The 19,305-nt window shown below is 39.2% G+C and overlaps 1 protein-coding gene across 7 annotated transcripts in view; it reads right to left on the bottom strand.

The window, feature by feature from the left end:
• INPP4B (inositol polyphosphate-4-phosphatase type II B) overlaps positions 1-19,305 on the bottom strand; it is a 609,854-nt gene that overhangs the window by 186,976 nt on the left and 403,573 nt on the right. For 5 of the 7 annotated variants that reach the window (XM_074338474.1, XM_074338478.1, XM_019730779.2 and 2 more), the window contains exons 8-9: positions 12,129-12,179; positions 4,882-4,961 (exon numbers count right to left, since the gene is read on the bottom strand). In XM_074338474.1, the coding sequence (XP_074194575.1) occupies positions 4,882-4,961; positions 12,129-12,179 (131 nt within the window). Of the gene's footprint in view, positions 1-4,881; positions 4,962-5,292; positions 5,367-12,128; positions 12,180-19,305 lie in introns of those variants that run through there. The other 2 variants (XM_019730783.2, XM_019730782.2) reach the window with 2 other exon arrangements.

Below are 19,305 nucleotides of genomic sequence, written 5' to 3'. Positions count from 1 at the left end.
TTACAGAAAAGGACATAAAATCTGTTTCAGCAGCAAATGCCCCTACTTCTGTGCTTGATGTCTCTCTTCATTCTCACAGTCCAACCCTGAGAGACGTTACTTGAATTTACTTCTGTAGACAGTTGTTGATATATTCAGCAGTAAAATGCGTCAGTAAACTCTAAAAGCAATTGACACTTTGTGTTGCATTTATGAATTTCTGTCCTGATTTCAATGCTATATTGCTAAAGTTTTTAAGTCAAAACAATTTTGTTTTCCCCAACTCTACTGGGATGCTGCCTGTTTCAACCCAACTGCTCTCCATATGCTCTTGTTGGTACCTGCATACGATACAAAGCAAAATCTGATGTTAGAATGATTAAAGCCAAAGTGTAGGTTTCAGGTGAGTATCCATTCCTCAGAAAATAGAAATGGTATGTCCAGATCAAAGGTTAAATCAACTTCTCTGCCATTAACCAATTTGGAGAACTGTGGATGTCACATTTTAAGATAGAACCTCAATAAACTAAGCAAGAAAACTAAGAAGAAAGAAAACAATATTTATTAGAACGTTTTTCTCTAATGCAAAGGAGTGCATGGAATGTCACTACATTTATTAATTGCCCAGAATCGCCCTGGGAGGGAGTTTAGTACTACTTCCATTAACAGATATTAAAGAGTAGACATGTCTGGGGTGACATAGTTCGTGACAGAGCTAGGACTTGAACCCAAGTCTGGTCTGAAAAGTCTGGTGTTCTTTCTATTACCTTACATTCCTTCCTGTGTGGAGGGGAGGGGGATAGAAGATGTATAGTTGGACAAAGTAGCTGCTTTCAAATGTGAGAAAAGGAATGAACATATTCTATGCAACTCCACGAGGGACACCTGGGCCCAAGACAAGATGATAAAACTTGGGATAAAACAGGGAATACTTTCCTAAGAGTGACCTGCTTGAAAATGGGAAAATGAATGTCCCCCTGAGTTTGAGTCCCTACCACTACAGGGGTCCAGCCTGAAGCTAAAGTGCCAAGGTCTCTTCTGGTCTCTCAAATGATTTAATGCTAAGAGTCTAAACAAAACATATATTCTCTAGGAAATCCTGGATATCAAGACCCCTTCTCTCCCAGTCTCCATCTTTCCATCCTATCCCAGCTGTGTGACCTTAGGAAGTCCAACTGCTCTTCCTCAATTTGCATATTTGTAAAATAAGAATAGCATCCACTTCCAGGCAAGGTTATTAGAAGATCAATATGACAGGATAGTTGAAATGCTTATCCTTCATAAAGCTCAAATAGTGTTAGTTACCTCTTCCTACATGTCTGAGGTGTGAGTCTGTCAGAGGAGGTGTGCTGGAGAGCTTCCTGTCATCTTCACTTGAATCATACCAAAAGCACAGGGAAGGAAACACTCCAGGATGAGAGGGTCTCCCCTTATATGTGTGTCTGGATCCATCATGCATTTGCTATGGACTTGTGTGTTTTCCTGCTTGTTCACTCCCAAAGTGAAAAACACAGTGTTACTATGCATTGCTTTCAGGGTTTACGATGTGTATTTTTAATTATTCCTATGCAAAAACATCAATTAAGTTAGCTTATTACATGCCATGCACATTCCCTAACTTTTCCATTGGTGCGTTCCATAAAGTATAATACTATTCTGTTTTATAGTTAATCATGAATATTCTATTCTCTCTCAAAGAGGGGCTGTTGGCCACCAGTCAATATCTACTGCCCTTATTTAAAATAGAAAATGTTTTAGACATAACATAAGAATTAGTGTTGTGAAACCATCAGAATTTTCCACCGCAACCCTACTTCCTGGTACCTAAAAAAGCTAACTGGAAGGCTTTTAAAAGAGAATGAAATGTACTCAAAATATACATGACTAATAAGATGCGTGGATGTGATTTTTTAAGTCATCTCTGAAGTTCAAGTAGCTATAGATAAGAAAAGGTGTTGTCACTGGAGTATTTAATCATACATACAATTTTAAAGAATATGTCTGCTGTTTAAAGTAAGAAGACTTGCATAACCTTTTTGTGTGTGTGCAGGAATAGACTAGTGGTAGGAAATTAAAACTCTAAGCAAGTTTAATTTTATTTGAATAGAAACATATTATCATTTAGAACTCTATCGTCAGTCTATGGCCAAGGTTGGTTCCAGGTTACTGTAGGGGTTCAGACTTATTCACAGGTTTCTAGGAACAAACTTATTCTGATCTATTGCCCTGTGGCCTACAGAACATGCCTGGACCCCCAACATGGGAGATGCTAGTGACAATTCGTCTCTTTATCACTCTGAACACTCTTGTGGAGAAAACTATGACACAGCTTAAGGAGCCTTTCCTTATCATTACACTTCCAGCTCTCAAGTTACATAAGAACATGCCTCTGGGAGATTAAGTTTAAAACTATGTGGGTTTTTATGCTATTCTTTTAGTTTTAGAAACAAAAAATTGGTGTGTGTGTGTGTGTGTGTGTGTGTGTGTGTGTGTGTGTTTAAGGAGGTTAAACTGATAAAACACCCAAAAAATAAAAAGTTAAAGACCTCATAATTTGAATCTTTCCTTCTCTAAACACAAATATTTGACAATAGAAAATAAGTATTCATGTTTTGTGAGAAAGCAAAAGTCTTAAAATCATATAGATGAACAAACACATATCCAGTAACACAATCTATGATATATGTGTATATGCATAAATATGTACACATATAAATTACATAAAATGGGAAAAAATTTACACAGAAGTCTAATGTTTCTTTCTTTAATGGCCTCTCTCATACGTCTGTATATTACAAAACATAACACTGAGAATTCTATTGCTTTAAAAATGACTGGATTGTAAAAGGAATAAAAATCAGATATTATCAGTGCAAAGGAATATTTAAAACAAAACTAAACAAGACAAACAACCAAAGAAACGCTTCTTATTCCTGACCTAATGTTCTTCCGACTCAGTAGCTCAGACTACGAAGTCAGTAGAGGAAGATAAATTATATCAGAAGTAAAAAACATGAAGCACCAGAAATCAAAGGCTATGATAAGTCTCTCTTAGTGTCTGCTTCATAGGGAGAGAAATGCACAAATTTGGAAAGCACAAAAGGGAAAAATAATAACCTAGCCATTTCAAAAACGGTTTTTAAAATCATTTTTTTTGTAGAAAATGCATTTCTTTGTTGTTAAATTTGTTTTTCTTAAACACAATCAAAATCAAATGAGTAGGAATCAGGGGTATTAAAATCAAAAGTGGAAATTTATCTTGATATCCTTTATTATCTTCCTATTTTCTTCCAACAGCCGGACTCTAAGTTTGACCCTTATCTTCCTATTCTCCCTCTAAGACATTGTATGAGTTCACTAATTTTCATTTCACTAAGAATTTCTGGGCCCCTGATTTCTGTTTCAAAGGCAGTGTCTAAATGTTGTGTAGTGTGCTGCCGTTCATGACAGTTATGATAAAAACAATATTGCGGCTTGTGAGTCAGCACAAGGAGAAATAAAGTGCTATGCATCTCATCTAGAAAACACATGGCCTGCTAGTAGGGCTAAGTTAGCTCGATGTTTGTCATCTCATATGAATCCAGCCTCACTCGGGTCAGATCTATCCACCATGCAAGGTTCATAATCAGTATTTTCTAGGATATCAGTGACATTGAAAGCTAGACTTTTTAGCTCACCCTTACACACTTGAAACTGAAAACAGCTGCAACAAAATTTTGTGGGGAATAACACTACAGAACTATGAAGATATTTAAATGTATTCCCAAGTAAAGTACAACAACAAAATAAGAGATGGTTAAGAGACATAGCCCAAAGGAAGCGAGAGAGAAGACGGTGGCCTCATTAGAACCCACCAACACTTACTTTGCTACATGAATACAGATTACTTAAAATTATTTTGTACTATCTCTTAAGTTGAAAGGTAAAACTGTAAGGATCAGGACAAATCAGAAAAGACGTCAGGCCGCAGTACAGATTACAGCATAAGGCACAGGATCTTTAGTAAAATAAATTGTTGGTTTACAAGTGGACCCTTGGGGGCTGGGTCAGATGGCAAACAAGCTTAGGATATTGTCTCTTCTCTGAGAGTCGCCTCTCTGTTTTATCAAAAGAAGGACATCTTAGGATTGCGAATAAGGTTCTATACCATTTTCATATTCATGACTACTATACAAATATTGCCAGATAGTATTTTCCATGTTTACATAACTATAAAAGTTATTATACAGTTAGAAAACAACATACTATTATTTCAAATTTATAATGAAGTTAAAAAAGAAATATTTATTCTATTTAATATTCTTATTAGTATTCAAACACTATGCAACTTCCTAAAGATTTTTGTCTCATCTTCCATAGCAAAACAAATTGTATACATACTCAAAATTAGCATTTATCTATTGTCTGTTTCAATATGAAGTCTATTTTAACTTTCATTTTATATTTAATTGTATAGCAACAAAATAAGCTTTAAAAAAGAGAATAATCAACTTATCCTCTAGTATCACAGACCTGCAATGTTGCCTCCAACCAACATATTTCAATCCTAGAAATGTACTTGATTTAAAAAGTACCATCCTGTTAAGCAACAAAAATTATTTAATTATACACTCATCATTTCTATTTTCTTTCCTACTTTCAAAGAATGTCATCGCCTCAATGAGAATGTCCTATTTTTCTCCTACAACGGCAGGTAAACTTTGACAATCTGAAACATGAACTTAAATGTGAACTTGAATAATTGCTGTGTGAATATACGAGTAACTTGTTGCAATGGAGAATGGAAGGCATTTGAGAGCTGACATCTAAACATCTACAAGAATTGTGACTTTCACACCCAACCAGCCTTTAGTAAATACCTCGGGCGATTAACTTTAACAGCGTTGCTGCAGACAGACCCACCTCAGGCTCAGAGCTAGCAGTTGCTCCTTTGACTTCAGTAGTTCCCCCACTTTAAAACTGGCATAGCCCAGGAAGCTTCGCTGCAAACGAGAGAAGAAATGGTTTTCATTAACTTCGAGGTTCCTAATATTTTGGCTGTCAAACCAATCACACAAAATTAGCCTTTAGACGTATGAAATGTTAAATCTATCAGCCTGACAAATATTGCACTGACAGATAGAATCCTCACTAATATATCTACCTCATGGAGTGAAGTTGGGGGTGCAAATGCATCCTTTTCATTAAAAAAACAGACAAATGGCCTGGAAAAGATCAAAATGTATAATACAGAAGCCAGTACTTTCCCACTAACTATTTTCTCCTCAAAGGAAAGCTGGGGTGAAAGAAAGATGATACACTTTCAATATTTACCAATGCCGTTGTCGTTCTTATTAGAATTTCTCAAGTCACTGGCAGCAACAACTTTGTGTTCCAGATATGAGCAAATCTGCTGGTTTGAGCTATTTTTATGTGGGACTCTGTGCAAGTTATAAATAGAAATGCTGTATTTCTCCCCCATCACAGCACTGTTTAAAAGCATTTGTTTCCTTTGTTATTTCTATACTAGCATGGGACAGTTTCATTTTGACACACAAGAAAGGATGGTATTTATTCAGTTACATTTTCTAAAATTGTGTTTTTAACCTATCATACTGGGTATTGCCTATCAATGAATATCTACTGTCTATACTCTGACTCATAATATAAAGAATACAACTTTAAATTGGTTTTTCTTTTCTAGGATAAAAAACTTTCATCTCTTTTTAACATTCCTGGCTACTTCTGATTTTAAAGTCACAATATTATGGGAATATCATAAATAGGATTTCTCATTCTCTCCCCAAAATCAAGAAGTAAACATGGAAATACCAAACCCATATTTTTACCGATACCATTGCTGCCTAACACACTGTAATAAGCTACAAGAAGTCAGCACTACGTTTTCCAGAACAGTCTTTCTTCTTAGGTGTGTTGCCAGGCTGTACAAGAATGAGAGACTGAAGGCCAATTGGGTCTTTTCAGAGGAAAGTTTGCACTTATCCTATACATAAAAGGCTGCATCTACACAGAGCAATTGTTAAGAATCAGAGAGAAAAGGCTTCTGGTCAGAATTTTTCTCCCTCTTTTCAAAGTTCTAACTTAGAAGAACTGTCCCCAAAGGCTTAAAGGCAAACATTTGAAATGCAACTCAGTTCTAAAGTTGGAGATATCTCTATGTTGGTAACGATAAAACCAATTCATTCATTTGAAACTCAAAGAGCTATTTAGACACTAAGTCATCAAAGCAAGAAGAACAGGAAACTAAATTATTAGGTGAAGAACATTAGGTGAAAATAGAGGATTTCTGGAAACAAGCTCTGATGACAGGTCAATGAGTGGTGATATGAAAGTAAATCAAGGCAGAAAAGAAAGTCCAAGAGCTGTGTGAATAAAACTTGCAGAAATTTAGGGTGACTTTTCAGCATGGGGCAGAGAGCGAGCCTAGGAGAGATTCACCTGAACAAAAGCATTGATGTGACCTCAGAGATCTCTCCTAGAACTTTTTTATATAAAAGAATACCCTTTCCCCACATATACACTTTGCTATTCATAATCCTTGTCCTGTTGGATTTTTCTCTATTGGCACATATCACCAACACACACACACACACACACACACACACACACACACACACACACTTACTTACTTATTTTGTACCCCCCCCCAAAAAAAAAAAACAATTGAGATCTGAAGCTTCACAAGGACCTTTATTTTGTTTTCTGATAAATCCCCACTGCCTAGCATGCCGTAGGCATATAATAAATATTTCCTGACGATGAATGAATGAGTGAATCAACGGCAGGCACAAGCTTCAAGTAAGTTATTGTATTAGATATAGGAAAAATGCTCTTTCCGCAGATATTTATAAACAACTGCAATTCACTGAAATACAGTAAATCAAAACAATTTTTAGCGTGCAGATTGTATATTGTTGTAGTGAATTTCATTGTAGCATTTTGTATTTTAAAGAGATGTCTCTCTCACTTCCTCTTCCACTGATAATCAGGGTTTTCAATGTACATTCACACCCCTCATTATCCTCATTCAAAGAAAACTCTTAACTGATCAGAAGTTTCATGAGGCCTCAAAATGTCACAATCGTTTTTCTTTTCCTTTTGAGGTTTTGAAGGTATGAATGGATTTAGAATTAATATAACAAACTATACATGTCATTAATGTTATTGTGGCATATTCACAACAAGAAAAGCAGCAGCAAATGCCCCAGACTGGAGAGACAGGTGGAGTAGCTATTTGCAGACATGGGCTACAGACACACCATAAGTCACAGCTGCAAGTAGCATTTGTGACTATAAGCCATTGAATATCTCTCGTGTCCACCAGCCCAGAGCTCCTGGGGAAGCAGCATCTTGGCTAGACCCTCCTTAAGCCAAGCCCAGGGCATGCTGCCCCGACTGCCACACCATGAGTCCTTGCGATGTGCCAACAACACTGCCCATGAGTCAATCTTTTCCATCACAACTGTCAGCCACGTGCTTAATCTCAAAGGATAATAGGGGAGTTGACAGAAATCATACAGCATGTTAAAAATCAATTTGGGAAATGGCCTCATAGCATTACATTAGGAAAATGCATCAAGCCAGTCAAACCAGAAGAGGTGTTATTTAGGTATCAATATTATTGCATTTATTCTAAAAATAACTGGACATGGGGACTACATGTTGTATAAAATGCATTAATAAAATTCCCAGATTTCAAGACAATGTCTAAGTGTTTCATACTATGACAGTAACAATGAAATTGCCTATATATTTACTATTTAGCAGGTTTTTATGTATTTGCTTCACCTCAATATAAACAAAAGTAGGACTCTTCACACCCCTAAAGCTGGAAACATATCATTCATTTACATGAATATTCACTGGATTCCTGTAAAAGAATGAATTAGAGGGAAACAATCTTATCGATTTCTAAACCCTGAATTCCCGTGGAGGGAAAAGAACACACAAGAAGGTAAAATGAATGACTCTGTTCCAGAGAATGCAAAAGAATAATGTAATATTAAGCGATTTCATCGTTGCTCTCACTATAATCATAATTACAGAATTTAAGAGAATTGTTTAAAAAATGTTTTTGTTATTTCAAATACAACTCAAGGGAAAATATTTTCCATCTCTCCTTTGTTGCTGTTTCTAAAATTCTCATCTGAAAGATTTTAAACTGAGAGCTCCAAGATCTGGGGAAAATAAGAAAGACAAACAAAACATATAAAGCCTCACTAGAGGTGGAGCTCAGAGGTCTCAAGTATAATCCTAAATGAGTTATTCTATTTTAAAAAAGGAATATGGGCAATTGAATCCCTCCTCCCAGCTCCCAAGCTGGCTCTCCATTGATGAGCGCTGCCAGGCTTGTTTCTCTGTCTTCTCTCTTACAAATCTGTGGTCTTGGACAAGTTACTCCACCACGCTAGGCCTTAGAGTCCATATGAAAAAGTTGCAGTAGTTATTGCTATTACAGTCAAAATTATGCAGGAAAGCTGGGAAAACAGGAAGTAGTCCATGAATATTAGTTTGCACAGTGATTAATGTAATACACCCAGAAGTCAGGTGACTTAAAAGTATTATAAGTCAACCTTAAGTAATTTTTAGAAAAGGCAGAGCATTTAAAAATATAACCTATGAGAAACTCCTGCAATAAAACACACACACACACACACACACACACACACACACAAATTTCTCTCTCTCTGTATATATATACACATATATATATATGTGTGTATATATATATATATATATATATATATATATTTCCTTATTTAAAAAAATAGATTCAGGAAAAATATAAATTAGAAGAAATTCTCGGTAAAAAGTAAAAAAAAAAAAAAGATACAGAGGTTATACCTATGCAGTCATTATTGTTGAGCACCTATAATTCCTTATACCTCACGTTTTTATCAGAACATGTGCAATGTTTATCAGGGCCCAAGAAATGCCTACCTGGACTCAAAGAATGCTAAGGCTTGTTAAGGCACTGCCAGTCTGTAGATGAAGAAACTGGGTCCCAAAGGGATTAACTGGTTCACACCTGGTCACAGAACTAGTTACTACAGTAGGCAGAGGTCAAGTTCAAATCCAGGCATCTTGCCATTTGGTCCCGCATTCTTTCATCCCCATCATGCTGTGCCTCATTTCCAGGACAGCTGGTGATTCCCTTTCCTTCTACAGGTTCTCTGCCTGCACAACATGTGGCCCTGTCCCTCTCTCTTACCTGCGCATGACAGTGCAACACTCATAATTATCATTCCGGTCCAAGCACCCAAAGCAGATGATCATTAAATTGCTCGATGCACGATTTCAATCACTCACATGGCTGGAGAGTGATATCAAGCAGGGTGGAAAAACTAAGGCACCTGCCTCAATCCCTGGCCGCTCTCTATGGGGAGTGTACACATAAACAGTTTATCTTCCCAGACCTTGCAGGAACTCTGAGGCAAGTCACAGATATCCAGAAGGTTCACCGGGGTTGTACACCTCCCTGTAGCAGGTGTCAGTGGTCCCCTGGTTGAGCAGCACTACATAAGGAGCCAGGTCATACAACCACAGACACGCTGCCATGAGCTGAGCAAAGCCCCGCTCACGTATGCTCATCCCACAAAGTCTTTATCCAAAGTACAGGCTTCCTTTATACTGCAATGTGCATGGACCTCCTAAGTTTCCCCAAGTACTGCCCAGAGCTGTGCTGCCCAGTGGGGAGACTCGCTGGAGTCCTAGAGCTTGTGCCTGCTCTAAATTGAGAAGCGCTCTCTTACGCATCCTAAGTACACATCAAATTTATAAGACGTGGTATGAAAAAAGGAGTGGGAGTCATTATTTATTATATACTAATAATTCCATTGATTACATTCTGAAATGATTATATCGTGCATATCATACTGGATTAAATGAAATTTAATTCATCTCACCTGTTTCTTTTTACTTTTTTAAAAGCCTAGACTACGAGAAAATTTAAAATTACATATGTGGCACACATTCATGGCACACAGTATATTTCTGTTTTAGAGGTTAAACCATTATATTAAAAATATTTTGACCTAGTCTTGTAAAACTACATACAGGACCTGGGGTGTAAGTTTTCAAAGTCTTGGAAGAGTGGAAGTTGACAGTATGAGGCTGATACACAACGTGTCCCTCACATAACCTACAGGACAGGACCTTTTTCACAGCCCAGGTCCTTTTTTTTCACTGTCAAAACTAACAGTTATGGTTTTCCTACCCCGTAGGAAGGGAACGTGGATATATGAACTATTCGTACTGAAAAAGGACATCATACCTATATTTGTGCTCACAGGAGAGCCAGCATTTCAGTATCTGCCACACAGAGGGCTCTGGTGGCAGTGTTAGCCTGAGAAGCATCAAAACCAGTAGAAAGGGAACCTCACCCTCATGGGGCAAGCACAGAAGGAACCTCTACCCTCTCCTTTCTCCTCACCACAACACTGAACAGTAGGGGGAGGAAAAGGTAGGACATGACAATCAAACTATGCTCTGCCTCCACCACGAGTCGCTAGGGGCACAGAGAGGTCCAGCCTGCAGTGAAAAGTGGTGGGAGAAGAGGATGGAAGAAAAAATGTAAAATTAGAGAAGAAATTCAAGTTTTAAAATGAATAAGATATATTCCAAGAACCTGAATGAGAAGAGAAAAGAAAAGAAAGGGGGGGGGGATTTTACACAATTAGGTCAAGATGTCATGTCATTAAATCTTCAGACCAGGGGATATAATTAACATAGAGCAACTGGGGGGGGGGGTGCAAGCATTTAGAGAAGAAAAAAATTAAACAACCTCATCTTTCTTGAACCTCAAATATTAAATGGAATTCCATATAAACAATGTAATAACTTATCAATAGTTACAAATTTCAAAAGGTCTTCCATTTTCTGAAGGATGTGTAAAGGGTAAGACGAGAGCATGCCATGGAGGGCCTGGTTTGGCGGAAGGTGCCTGGGATGGTCACAGGCAAAAGGTGTTGGACCTGAGCTCTGGGTAGGGGGCGGGGTAGCAGGGAGCAGTGGCCCAGGCATGGAGAGGGTCCTGTGGCCTGGGCGATGAAGGCCTGGGGCTGGGAGCAACTTGCTAGTCTCTCTGGAGAAACTAAACGAAGCCCGCGTAGTTTGGGCATAGAGATTGGAGGTGGAAGTGAGAGCAGCACAAGAGGTTAAAGGGAAGGCAGAAAACAAAGCATAGAGATTCATGTGAGTCAAAGAGAAGTATTTGACCTGTCCCCAGGAAGAAACCAGAAGCGTGTGCGAGGCATGAGAGAACACCAAGTGCTGTTGTCCTTCCACTCTATTAGATGCAGAGATGGCTGACATTCTTCTCAGCCAACTCAACTTAAATTTTGGTGCATATTGTTGAAGGGCGCCATTGACAGGTTTGGATGGCGGTGGGTATCAATGAGGTAAGGAAGGGTACCTAGTACAGCGCTCCACACTCAGACTGGAGAAGGCTGTCAACTGACTGTGGGATTTCAGGAAATTTCAAACAGGCCTTCAGTTGGCTCAGCCCCAGGGCCTCTTAGATCCAACTTGTTTCTGGACTTTTCTCCTCTGAATGCACAGATCCCTTTCAGCCTGCTGGGCTGTCTTTGCAGGAGCTGCCACTGCCTACTCTAGTCTCGTCACCTATGTAAAAGTCACCTATGACCACTTTGCTCTTCCAAGTTCTACAGGCTGAAGATGCAATGATTCAGATGCTGCAGGCAAACCTCAGCAGGGCTTTCCAACACTGGACTGCACGTAGGTGGCAGCTTCTGTTTTGACCTGCCTCACTGTTTTGACGTGTTTAAGCTGCAGGAAACAGAAATACATCCAGTTTTATGGCTGCTTGGTTCTCCGCCTCCTTCCCAAGGAGGTAGAGCTCAGATGTGCAATTTCCCTAGCCTCCTGTTGGTCCAGGAATGCTGGCACTGAATCACATCTCAGCTACCTGCAGGACAATTTCTAGACTCCTCTCTGACCAGCTGAATGAAACAAGGATTCATCTGAGGATGATTTTCTGGAGACAAGAAATGAATTCCATACAATTCAGCAAATACGTGACAACGCCTCCTCACATAGTCACACCCTGTTAACGCCATTTGTCAGCTATCCAGGAAATGATTAATTTAGAAGTGATGTGTGTGCCTTTTGGAAATATAAGAAACACTTACCCCAATCTCTGGCAGAGGATCCTTATGTTCATGTAGGACACTGGTTCGAACCTATGGAGAAAAACAAACATTTTCTGTGCAACTCTGGAGTAGAAACCAGTGCTGAACCTCCACACAGGTGCTGGCTTTTACTTTGCTTCATCTGGTGTCAAGGCAAACTCTGGTTAATCATTACTGAAGCATCTGTGTGCAGCATCCACTGCAGGGCAAGAAAGCTGTAGTTCCTACACTTCTGCTTTTCCTAAGTACACAGAACTGCCTGGATCCTCACTCTATCACCACCTGTCAAATACAGAGCTATCTAGCCTTCCGGTGAATCACCTTTCATTTCCTCAAGAAGCAACCCTCCTTCAACATTCAAGAGTAGGGGCAGAATTGGTGTAGAGGAAGTTATTCCATGTCTGCCCAATAATTATTTATTCTCTGGATGCGCCCCCAAACCCACTGTCCTTATAAGTTATTCCTCCCACTTGAGAATTCTCCGCCAAATTTTCAGATGCCATTCTCTAGATTCACTTGAAAATGAATTCTCAGGTTGGGGAGAGGGAAACTGTGTAAAATAATCAGTCATCTGGGGAGGCTTTTCGTATGTTTGAAAAGCATCCCAAGTAAAATATCAGCACCTTAGATAAAAAGAAGAAGTAAACCTACTGAGCAGTGCGCCTCAATCCTGGCTGCATTGAATTACCTGGGGACCTCTGCAAGCTTTTGATGTTCTTTCCCGCCCCCAGGTGTTGATTGTAATGTGCCGCTGCTGCTGAGCCTATAGTTCTCTCTGCTGACGTAAGAACACCCAGCCTAAGAAAAATCTTACACGAGTTTGAGCCAAACTGATGACAATTGCCAGGAAACAAAATCTCAATGGATTGAGAAAATGCTCCAGAGAATGGCAGTTTTGCAGCTTATTTTATACATTAGACTCAAAGGAGGAAACGTAAGGAGGGTTGCATGACATCCATTGGTGGTAGATTAAGAGGGAGGGAGACAGCAAAGTGGAGAATCTCTGGGACTGGATAAAAAGCAAACCGGAGGGACACTTCTTTTACACTGGTGGGTACAGGACAGTTAACATTTACAGCATAGAAATGGCATGTGGGCAACAAGATAACACTGTGGTCCCGTGCTCTGGTGCTGGTTGTTCTACCTTCGATGGGGCTAGGAAAGAAAATTACTCTGACATTTCAAAGGTATGTTACCTTAGATGCACAAAGACAATAGACAACTTCAAAGGTAAAAACTGACCTTTGTCAAGGAAGCTACAGGCCTAGGAAGGGACTACGCACGATGACCTACTTTTAGTTATGACTTTTTATGGTCAGACCACGCTGTGTGGTTATTCGGTCTCTGAGTTTGTGAGGCCCACCATGGAGACCTCCCCTGAGCTGTCAGGTATAGCCCCATTTTTTTGTCCACATCGATTTAAGGAAAAAAAAATGTTTCAAATGAAATCACGATTATCTTTCTCACTTAAGAAAAAGCTAGTAAAAGCAAGAAAAACATAGAGCCTAAATCTAGTACATCTTAATTTGAAGTAAGGATGAGATAAACAAGTGACTACAGATCAATATACAAGCACATTCTGTTTAACTGGAGAGCAAAAGGCCTGGGGGATGGATGGGAGAAAGGGACCCAGAAACATACATGGACAGACATCGTAGGGCTCAATTTAACAAAATCCCTTTGGAGGTGCAGCACTGCCAATCACACTTTGCTTCAAATCCTTTAAATCCTGACATACCTGACCCCACCAGGTCAATTCTCCCAGGTTGAAGGGAGGCTTAAAAGAACCCTCATAAATGTTGAAAGATATGAACCTGCTCCTAATATCCAGCTAATCTTTAACATTTCCTCGGAAAAAAACCCTCAAGCCCTAGTAAAACAGCGCATTTTAACTTCCAGCTTAACACTCTTTCTTTCTTTATAACAGATCTAGCGCTATCACTTGCACAATTTCTCAGTAATTATGACACAAAATTGTTCACCAGAGCACAAAATAAATGACAGGAGAGATGCAGCAGAGTAAACAACACAATTTGCAGAACTCATTCAACTCAGGATTTCATGACACAGCGCTCACTGGCTCAGAGCATTTGCAGTTTGGTAGCTGCATCAATGTTCTTGAGCGCAGAATGCTCAGCCGTATCATTCAGTCTCATTATCTGGAAATCATTAGCTGGCCTCAAAGGATGAGGAAAGTATGTATTAATAGTGGGCTGTAATGGACCATATCGTGTGTGTGTGTTTGTGCATGTGTGTGTGTGTGTATTTCTCTCTCTCTCTCTCTCTCTCTCTCTCTCTCTCTCTATATATATATATATATATATATATATATATACACACACACACAAAGGGTGCCAAAAAATGTATACACATATTAAGAAAGGAAAAAACTGTATTAAAATTATAATACTCAATATATCCTGACAACAAAAGATGAATACAAGTCATGTGTATACACTTTTTTGGCACCCCGGTATATATAACATATAATATATAATATATATATATATATATATATATATATATATATATATATGGACTACATAGTGTGTGCATGTACATCTGTATATATACACATACATACATATATATGTGGCCTATATATACAGTGAATAAATATTCACACACATGCAACCCATACACACACACATATATGTGCATTTATAAAGCATTTTAAGGAAACATTTCACATTCAAATAATATTATCCAAAGAGATATGCTTGAATTTAGAAATAAAGCGAAAAGTCAGCAATTGGTGTGTAAACACATATAGGATGCCATATAAAGTGTGTGTGTGTGTGTGTGTGTGTGTGTGTGAGTATAAATTATAATATAATGTTTGACAAAATTAGAATTAATACTGGTAACTCCTGCAACATGGTCATTAACCCCCTAAATTTATATTGTATTTTATCAGCGGAACACTATTCCTTATAAACATGAATAAACTACAAAGAAAATAAAGACTCTTAATCTGAAATTATATACTATGAGAAAAACCTAAAGATAATCACATACAAGTTTGCCATATCCAACGTGTGTGTGTGTGTGTGTGTGTGTGTGTGTGTGTGTGAAGAAGAGAGGGAGAGAGAAAATGTGCTTTATGTTACATGATAAAAGTATTTTTGGAAAGTTCACATGTCATATTTTCCTAAATTTAGGCATTTTCAAATCACTAGCAAAGCTCCTGATTTAGAGGAATTAAAAGACAGAACTTCTGGAAACCAATTTTAAATTTTATAAAGTAAGATTTTCATTTGAAACATTTGTAAAATTAGTATATATGTATAATTCTAAAACTTTTATATTTAAGGTCAACACTACTGATATTATGGTATACAGGCTATACATCAATGATGCATCTCTTATGTAATATATATCCCTCACAGTGAACACAAACGTGGTGGCAAGCACTGGGTTTGCTAGTGAATAAGGTCCCATTCCTTCTGGTTGGGACTTCAGAGTCCAGTGGGTTGGGCAAATGTATGAACAATCCAGTACAAGGTAATAAATGCTATAATGGAAATGTAAGCATTTTTCTATGGGCATTCAGAGTGAGTAGTAACTAATTCACTTACTACTGAGTGTCAGAAGAGGCTTCACAGAAAAAGTGGTATGGGTTCTGAAGGATGAGTAGGAGCTTCAGGCAAGGAAGCATATGACAAAGCAAGTGAGTTGTTTATATAACAGGCATGCATCATAGAGTTATAAAAGTCCGTTTGTGTTTGCGAAAGAGTATTGTGATGATGCTATAACATGGGGACCTTCAGGGAAGTGGCAAGAGGTAAATATATTTGAAGAGAGTGGTTGGGACCGTTTGCTGTGGAGGGCCATCTATCACGTTATGGACTTGGAGTTTTATGCAATTTATAGGCAAGAAGAAATCATGGAGTGCATTTGGGTAGAGGAGCGACATGATTAGAGCCCTTTCGATGATCCCAACTCTGCTGTCACGTTGGGAGAATTATTTAACCTCTTTATGCCAGTTGCCTTTTGCCTTGATGTCAGTTATCTTTACAATGGGGTTCATAATAGACCCCACAGGTTGTTGCATTAAGCCTTTTGAGGACTTAGAACAATACCTGACAGAGACAGGAAGGATGGAAGAAAGTGAGAGAAAGAAAGAGAAGGAGGAAGAGAGGAAATGAGAAAGGAAGGGAGGAAAAGAAAGAAGAAAGGAAGAGGGAACAGAAGACAGAGGAAAGAAGGGAGGAAGACTGAGAGACAGGGAGATAAAGAAGAAGGGAGGAATATCACACACACACAAACACACACAAAGCCCTGGACAGATTAGATGAGACCTCTTGATGAGGAAGGGATGAAGCAATGGCTGTCACTGTGGGGTTTGGACTATTCCAGGGCATTGGCAACGTCATGCCTCCTGAGGATTACTGGCCTTCCTCAGGAATTCATTTTCCCTTTTTTGGTCTCATTAGCAGTTCTCTCTGTTCTGCTTCACCATACCACTCCCTGTCCTTTTCTGGAACATAAGAATGTCTGTCTGATGACACATTTAAAGTTCTTATAACTTCCTTTCGTCTAGACTTTTATGGTATCAAATAAAGCAAGATGGATCAATTAACAAGAGTGATTGTGTAGAAGATGATATATTCTATCTTGAATACTTCTTCAGGTTCACATAAAACAAATCAATTTCCTTCTCTGTCAACTTCGTAAGTTCAAAATTCTAAATACTTAATTTACGTTAAAAAAAGAAAACAAAAACAAAAAGGAAAGGAAATCAGGTAGCATACTCGTATAGCGAGTTATACTCACTGCTTCATCGAATCCCTACAGACTGGTTGATAAACTTTAGTTGTTCCCCAACAAAAGGCTGCTTGGGGTACCACTGCCGCCACTGAAGGTAGCAGTCCAATGCTCAAATCCATGGAGAACTCCTTAAACTAGTCAACCTAGTTACAAACAGCATGAGCACATACCCCTGAGGGTGGGAGCAGGGAGAGAAGTGCTGCGTTTTTCACAGGTAAGTAACTAAGAATGAGGTGGTAGCGTTACCTCAAAGGCCAGGACATCAGTGGCTGTCCAGATCCAGAGAAGGGAAGGTCGTGCTGCCGTGACTCTGCCCATCAGGATGTCTGTGCCCGGGCCTCGTGCAAATGCATCTCCTCAACTGTCAGTGAGGAAGGAGCAACCTTTCCCTGGACACTCAGCTGGAAGGCAGAGGGGTTGGTGCTGGCAATTGTGGAGGAGCACCCCAGACCTTCTCCTTAAATGAGTGTCACATCCGGTAAGGTCTTTGATAATCAATGTGTCATTGAAATTCATCCTCCTTTTTTTTTTCCCTAATTAAAATGTTACTCTAAGTCTCTGTGTATGTCAAATTAGAATATATATCATCATCATATTTACTTGAAATGAAACACAGAACTGACTGTTCAAACATATGAAAACTTGACTGGGATAGAAATGTTTAGTCCCCTTTACAGTGTGGATTTTCTGGAAGGAAGCTGCTCACTCAGTATTGTATTTTCTAGGATGCCTTGTATTGAGAGATAGCCAAAATGTTTTGTTCTTTTTAAAACAAAGCAAAGAACAAAACAAAACAAAAAATACGGTTAACAGAATCTCAGAGCTGGAAGAAGTCTTAGACATTATCAGGTGATGTTTCTTAAACTTCAGTGTGCATACTCGCCACCTACTCGTCTGCAGCTGGTCAGGAGGATGGTGTGAGGACTATCCCCTAGAAGCTTGTTCTAGAAAGGCAAATCTCAGGCTCACTCCAGACTAACTAAATTAGAGTCTTCATTTTAACAAGGTTCCCAAGTAATTCCTGTGCACGTTCAAGTTTGCAAAGGTTTGACCTTGAACAGTACTTAAGACTGAAATAGGTCACAGGTGAGAATGGTAGACAGTCAATTGCACATAAACATGATGGAGATAAGGAATGGGGTTTATTCTTCTGGTTATGAAAGTATTTAGTAATTTTTTTTTCAATGTGAGGTATCTATAAAGCACCAGATAATATTTTCAATCAGAGTTGCCATTTCCTCTATGCAAATGGGGGGATTGCTCCAGTTGTCAAGTCAGAGATTGATTTGGGTCAGAGCTGGTCTAGAATTTTGGTGAGACTCAGTGTTGAGCGCTAAATCTCTACCTCCCCAACCTCTCCACCTCCCCACTCACCCAATTCCAAATGTATACGCTGAAGCCTAACTGCTACTAGTACCTCAGATTGTGACTGTATTTGGAGATAGGGTGATTACATTAAAATGAGGCCTTAGAGTGGGACCCTAAAGCAATAATAGCACTAGTGTCCTGATAAGAAGAGGAAGAGACACAGGGGAGCAAACACAAAGGGATGACCATATGAAGGGTCAGTGAGAGGTTGGCCATTTGAAAGTGATAGAAAGGGGCCTCAAAAGAACTCATCCCTGCCAATACTTTGATCTTGGACTTCCACACTCCAGACCCGTGAGAAAATAAATTCCTGTTACTTAGACCACCCAGTCTGTGGCCCTTTGCTACAGCAGCCCTAGCAGACTAAGACAGGCAGTCTCTCAGTGTGGTAGGGTGTGACCCCTGGGACTTCTAACTGAGAGCCCAACTGTTCTTTCCTCCTCAACCCAGAAAGAATGCCCGAGACTCTCAGATGTCTCAGAGCATTTTGCAGTATTCCCCACACTGCTTCAAAATCTAGCAAATGTCTTTATAGGCAGACCAGCTGAATTGGAGTCCCCTTTAGTCTCCAAACCTGTCATTTTAGCTACATATGAAAACCAAAATCTTGCTGGGTTCTCTGTCTGCCAGCTGCCACCTTGGGTTTAGCAGAGCCTTGATACTCAGACTTCTGCTAAAGGGAGAATCTGTAAATGCCCTCAGGTGAACAATGGCTTTTCATCCCCAGTGTCGATTCAGCAGCCCTTCCTAGGGTTTTGTCTCTTGCTTGTTTTCTCCATCCCTCTCCCTGGTTTCCTAAGCACTGTGAAACAGTGGGAGGTTCCAGTGTTATAAGCCTTTAGCCTGGTTCTTTAGCATCCTGCAAAGCTCAGAATTCAGCAAGTCTCTTCTGAGAAAAAAAATGGCCATTGACTTCAGGCCCCTGAAGTCTCCATTTCTCACTTCATTCAACAAAACTGCTTGAAAGCTTTTCTGATTCTCTTTCTCTGAGTAGCAACAGCCCTGAGTCCAGGCGAAGGCCTGTTTTGCAGCCCTCTCT

This window comes from Rhinolophus sinicus, linkage group LG07 (assembly GCF_036562045.2).
Source record: "Rhinolophus sinicus isolate RSC01 linkage group LG07, ASM3656204v1, whole genome shotgun sequence".
Taxonomy (NCBI): Eukaryota; Metazoa; Chordata; class Mammalia; order Chiroptera; family Rhinolophidae; genus Rhinolophus; species Rhinolophus sinicus.
The sequence above is the reverse complement of the archived record's forward strand: the minus strand, read 5'-3'. Positions and strand labels throughout refer to the sequence as shown.